The sequence below is a fragment of the Myxocyprinus asiaticus genome, chromosome 4 (assembly GCF_019703515.2).
Source record: "Myxocyprinus asiaticus isolate MX2 ecotype Aquarium Trade chromosome 4, UBuf_Myxa_2, whole genome shotgun sequence".
NCBI lineage: Eukaryota > Metazoa > Chordata > Actinopteri > Cypriniformes > Catostomidae > Myxocyprinus > Myxocyprinus asiaticus.
Genome location: NC_059347.1, coordinates 32,892,137 through 32,898,586, shown reverse-complemented (window position 1 = coordinate 32,898,586; position 6,450 = coordinate 32,892,137). Strand labels below are relative to the sequence as shown.

At 37.1% G+C, this 6,450-nt stretch overlaps 1 protein-coding gene across 1 annotated transcript; it reads left to right on the top strand.

Annotated features, from left to right (window-relative positions):
• Nucleotides 1-1,013: 1,013 nt before the first annotated feature.
• LOC127433610 (leucine-rich repeat neuronal protein 4-like) lies at nucleotides 1,014-5,684 on the top strand. The gene is made up of 2 exons (XM_051685649.1): nucleotides 1,014-1,167; nucleotides 4,614-5,684. Exon 2 carries the CDS (start codon nucleotides 4,619-4,621, stop codon nucleotides 5,363-5,365), a length of 747 nt encoding a protein of 248 aa, XP_051541609.1. The 5' UTR covers nucleotides 1,014-1,167; nucleotides 4,614-4,618; the 3' UTR covers nucleotides 5,366-5,684.
• Nucleotides 5,685-6,450: the final 766 nt, after the last annotated feature.

Sequence of the window (6,450 nt, the reverse complement as noted above, 5' to 3'; positions counted from 1 at the left end):
TTGTAAGTTCATCAAAAGAATAATACTCGATTGCTACCTCATTTCCAACATCGCAGTACCACTAGTGTAGACAGATTGATTAATTATAATGGGAGCGGTCGAGTCGCTTTCAGTGATATAAATTAAATTAGTCTTTTATAGAATATTGACATAAACTGAAGGAGCTGTCCAGTTCAACCAAAGCCAGTTTGGTTTTGTTGAAACTAATAAGCCATTAGACTAATCACTTTCAGAAAAATAAAATTAGACTACCACAGTACCGCAGTTCACTATACGCATATTATGCCGCTGCGTAGGGTACCAACTCCCTAGGGGGCACCATCATACCCTAGGGGGGCACCAGAAACTCCACCGGCTGCCCTTACTCGCATGTTATATGTTATTCAAGGTCTCTGTAGCATTCGTGAAACACAGTCGACCATGCACCACTTTACCAGGGTAATGCCATGGTACTGAATGATTGATCATGTTCATATTTCATGATACTGTTATGGTACTCCAAGGTACTTTAAAAAATACCATGGTTTTACTATGACACGTCATAAACATGGGGTTATCACAGAACATGTCTGAAAATAAATAAACAAGTGTATTACCATCGTGCTTTTTGTGAGAAATATAACAGAATAGGCTATTATTTGTGATAAAGGAAAACTGGAAAAAAAATATGTACAGTATATACAAGAAAATCGTTAAATACTCAAAAAGCAAAGAAATTAGTTAAGTATTTATAATTACTACTCATAAAAAAAATAAATTAAATTTTTTTAAAAAAATTCAGTGCGCATTTTTATCCTTCCTCCCATGACCCTGCTAAGGTCTGTGCACGTCACTTTGTATGCACAGTGTGTGTGTGGGTGTGTGTCATCAAGTGTTTGACCTGTGTACACTATATGCAACTGGAATCTTTGTGATTCAACTCATACATGCACGCATTCTGTCTTCCAGTACGCATATTAACTGAGAAAAGGTGGAGCGATGAGAGAAAGAGGGAGAGAGGGGGATGGGGTAGGAAGAAAAAGGAGTTGATTACTGGAAAGTTAGAGAGGGTGTTCATAAAAGACAGATTGTCTTAGCGAGGGAAATAGAGCAAAAGAAAGAGGATATCAGAAAATTACTGTTGGATTTTAGGATCATAGAATAATAATTCTTGGGCCGATTCAACAGGTAAGAGTTTTGAGATTCTCTCATTTGGAATCTCTTTTTTTGATATACTCACCTTACAACTTTAGTTGCACAAGTTAACCGTGAGACAGTCAACAACAAATAAGCTCAACACAACAGCTCTTTACTTAAATACCTAATTACCTTGCATTCATTTTCCACATTGGTTTCAAGTTTTTTCCTCTCTAAAGACATTTCATATATGCTGCTGTTAAACCATTACAAATGACTACAGAATGGCATAAAATGGTCTCAAATCAAGTTAACCCATGCAAGGGAATGTTAATCAGCATCTTAACCAAGGGCAGCTGACACTGCATGGTACATACCAGTGCTTGAAGTGGAGTGGTACGCAGTACCTGCACTTCTATAATTTACTCTACAGAGTACTGGCAGTTTTTCTAACATACCACTTCTCAGAGTCTCCCATTACAATGTAATGTCTTTAATGTAAGTCAGTGATTTGATGCAGGCTGCCAATCACTTTTATCAGAACTTTGAAATTATTTTGAGAAAATTGCAGTAAACATCCAAACGCTCTCTGAGCAAAACTCAGAGGTGAGTTTAACAACACTCAACACGTGCAACAGCATCGGTGCTCGTCAAGCTATCCGTGGTCCAGTGCCAAAGGAGCGTGCATGTTTAAGCTTGTCTGGACAGAGTTCAGTTTCACTCTTCTCCAAAACATGAACCAGCAACTTTTGGGTGAGCACATTTTATTGTGTCTTATTCACTCAAATGCTTTATGCAAATTGCTTAGCTGCTGGGTGCAGTCAAAAGTGCAAACTTCAAAAGTCAAAGTCAAAGCTGTTACAGAAGTGATGTCAGCTCAAATGCACAACCTTTTTTCACAAGAGGCAAAACGATTATGAAAACCAAACCTTCAAGAAAATACATAGGAAAATGTGCTTTTATTCTCCATTCTTTTCTGTAGTGCTCGTAAAAAGATTATGTGAATTGTCATTGAACTTGCCTATGCATATATCCTGACAGTGTTTGGTTCAACATCACTCTCAATACTGAACATCATCAAATCAGTTTGTTCACTGTTTCTAATGATTATTATCTGCAGAGGCATCATGCCCATTCAGAGTGAGAGGGCACATGCAAATATACTTAATGAAGTATATTTGTTTTGTACTTCATTGATATGTATTAAGAAGAAGAATGCCACTAAATTATTTAATTTATTAGAAAGCCTTGGAATTAGCTAACTTTGGTTTACAAAAATAATGTATCTTTTTTCACTCTTTTTCTCTTATTCTTCTCTTTTCCTCTACCATTATGGTGTTGTCTGTCGTGTATGAAAAGTGCATGCAAAAAAGTGATGTAAAACCGCCTGAAGATGTCAGACACGCACACCAACACATAAAATGTAACCAAATATTTCCATTTCAGCTGCAAATAGTTATTTTAAAAAGTGATGCTGTTTCCCATGATTTATAGGAAGGGGGAGGGGGTTGGTTGTATTGGGGTTGTAGTGGCTGACCTTAGTGCCCCCTCAAACAAAATAAGTGCATGACACCCCTGATTATCTGCACAAGTATCTGGCTCCTGTGTGCAAATTAATGTGTTCAGGACAAGGAAGGCAAATTTTGCATTCATTGAATGAGAGGATTATTAAAATATTAAAAAGGAGAAACAGACATAATGCTCTTTTTCAGTTTTAGGCTACATTTATTTTGTGTAAAAAAACAGTTCTACATTCGATTGCCACTGTTCTCTTATGTTTGTTGATATTGACAATGAAACAGACTTTAGCAGATCTAAATATTCTTTCTCAGATTTCATAAACAATAACCCTACTTTGTATGTTTTTATTTTCAAAGTAAATCTAATCAAAACCTATTTGTTAGTTGAGGATGTAAGGTCATATTTGTTCTTCAGCCAGATCTTAAGAAGGAAATTAGGGGCAGACCTTGAAAATGTTATTTAAATACCTCTTTTAACTTAATTAACTACTATTTTAATGTAACTAAACACATTATTAACTGTTTTGTTTTTACATGTTATCATGTTAGTTACAATAAAAGTGTTAGGTAAGATAAATACAGATAAAAAGGTTTGGCCCCAGTTCAGTTTATAAATCCCCAAGATTATTTACCAATTTAAATAATAACCCCTCCCCCACAAAAAAACAAACAAACAAAAAAACAACAAAAACAAAACAAGTTTAATACGAACAAGGAGAGTACCTGCACTTTTTTTCTTCCACTTCAAGCACTGGTACATACATACACACCCACTCACTCACATAGATAATTCCATGATTTGCTGTGCAATAGTAATTTAGGCAACTGGTTGGTTCGTATGCAAACATTATCTGGCAAATACAAATTGTTATAAATAAAGAATCTGCACTGCAATATCAAGCAGGTTCTGAAGGTGAACTGGCTGTTTATTTTTTATTCCCCATTCCTCAGCCATGCAATTGTTTCATCATTTTCTTATTTCCCATCTTGCTACACTGTGGAACTGCTGTTTGGATTGTTTTCAGATAAAAATATCCAATATACAGTACAATATAAAGTGCTACAATAAATTATCAACCTGGCATCTTGTAAAAAGTGTCACCTGATCTAACTTTTAATTTAAAATGACTTTTGTTGGTCTAACCTAATATAGTCAGGTTGACAGTGAATGCGTAATTCAAACTACTGCTTACATTGAAATGTATGCCTTTATTTGACAAGTGAAATGTGTAGTCACTAAACAAAAGTGATAGTCTTATCTGAATTGTGTGCAGCTACTAAATCAAACTGCCTGCTGCAGTGTGTCATTAAAGTATACAAACTTTGCTGATAAAGCCGAGGCCTTGACCTAAAACACTGTAACAACAGGGCAGCAATTTTTTAAATAGAGATATACTGTACCAAGTATAGGCCTATCTGAGTAAACTGGCCAGATATTTTGAATTACTGTTAATTGTAAAGGCAAAAGTGTATCTATCCCTTGCATGTTTAATTTGACATAAAAAAATTTAGTAGAAGTGTTAAAAAGTCATCAAGCTAAAATGTATTCAGCAAAAACGTCTGGCAGCACGTTTAAAAAAACTGATCAAATCTAAAGATAATATGTTAAAAAGAAAAACATTCACTTTAATTTTATGTAAATTTTACTATATGATCATATGTCAATAAATGTTGATGAAATTAGTTAAAGACGGTTAAAATGGTCTATTCAATCCAACCAAGGAACAGTGTCACTTATACTGTATGAACCTCTATATTTCTGGTGGGACACAATCAATCAGTTGCCAAGCCCAACGTGGGGGCACGTACAAACTCCCCTTGTCATTTACTGTAATATCAAGTTACAAGGAATGAGCTCAAGAACTTATAAATCTTATAAACACAAATATAGTGTTATCAAGTCGTCCTCTGACTGGTCTGATCTAAACCTCTATTCATGATAGTGATATGAATAAATGGTCTCTGTGTTTTAAACAGGAGTCATGTTGATGTGTGGACATCCTCTCATCCTTCTTCTTCTCCTCTTCATCATCATCAATTTGCTCAACCTCTCCTTCGTGATGACATCATCACCATCTCAGAATGACACTCGAGCCCGTGTCCAACTCCCTGGAGACACTGAGGATTACAACGAATCTGAGGACATCACCACTCAGCCATCCAGCTCATCCACCACACAGTCCAAAGGCCCCAAACTCCAGTGCTTCTATGACATGTGTGTGGAGCAGCAGGAACCCTGCTTGAAGCTTTCATTTACCACTGGGTGCCTTTGCCCAGGGTTGAGTGGAAGTAATATCCCCCCAAGTGCACCTTACAATTTGAAGTTTTCTCAAGAGGACAGCAAAGGGGTTGTGGTACACTGGTGTGCTCCAACCTCTGTGGTTACCCATTATGTTATCTGGGTGCAAGGCAAAGACAAACAGATGGAAAGGAACATAGAGGTGGAGGAGCAGAAAAGGACAGCAGTACTGGGGAATGTGGCAGCTGGTGTGCATGTGTGTGTAGAGGCCGTAAATACAGCTGGCAGAAGCGGAAAGGAGAGCCAATCGTGTGACACGTTTGAGCCCCATCATCCAGACTCTGGACTAGCGCTGAAGCTGGGGATCATAGGGGGAGTGGTGGGACTTATAATGGTGCTGGTACTGGTTCTATTGCTGCTGAGACACAAAACATGGCAGAAAACTACAGCACGGACAGAGGCAGAGAGAAGAGCAGATGAGGTTCTCTAAAAGAGAGAAGAGAGAGTACAGTGCATGTGGAATTAAACATGTGGGGCCAAAAATATGCACTTTATCTGTCTGTGTGTGTGTGTGTGTGTGTGTGTGTGTGTGTGTGTGTGTGTGTGTGTGTGTGTGTGTGTGTGCGTGAAGGTGAACTGGCTGTTTATTTTTTATTCCCCATTCCTCAGCCATACAATTGCTATATTTAGATTTAGTTCTGGATTGTTGATCTCCAAGTTATGTACTTCCTTTCTTTAGTTCACTTTGGTGATAAAGTTTTTGCTTTGAACATCAGTGTAAATGCAAAATAAAATATGGATTTTTTGTATTTTCTTGGTTTCATTTCCTGATTAAATCAAAACTATATTATTAATATGTCCATTGAAAATTATGCACTGAAAAAAGTGGTAACCTATACCTCAAGGATCTACTTCTACTTGATCTAACCCATAAAAATTACTTTTGTTGGTGTAACTGAATTTTTCAGGTTTTTTAAGTCAGATTAAATACCATTTTGACTTGAATAAATCCAGATAATTTAGATATTTCCACATGAAGGACAGTTTTAGGTTACCTGACAAAAATTTTCTTGTGTGTGTAGATTTGTAGAGTCATGAAACAAACAGCTACTAACTGCAATTCCCACTGCGCGGATCATGAATAAATGGCGCAACATCAAACGCAACGTGCAAGTTTGCGAGTTGCGGCTGTCCTGTCAAGAATGTCATAAAAGGGTTGTGTGTAGTATGTGACGGAGATAAACACAGACTAATAGGAACAAATCAGAAGATAAACAAACATCTATTTCGGTCTGAAGTGGCAGCACTTCCTTTACAAAAATCTAGAGTTCTGTCAAACTAGCCGCAAATTTGCCACTCATTATTTTCACATACAAATGAGATTGTGAATGTTTGCCAGAAGTGTGCAGCTCTTCACCGGTAGTGGTGAACCTGCAGCAAACCTTTGGTAACAATGGACAATTTGCTGCAATGCTCATTTGCCTGTGAAAATAATCAGTTGTGAATTTGCAGCAAGTTTGAGGCAAATTTGCCATGAACTCTCGATTTTTGTTAGGGTTAACAAACGTCCAGTAT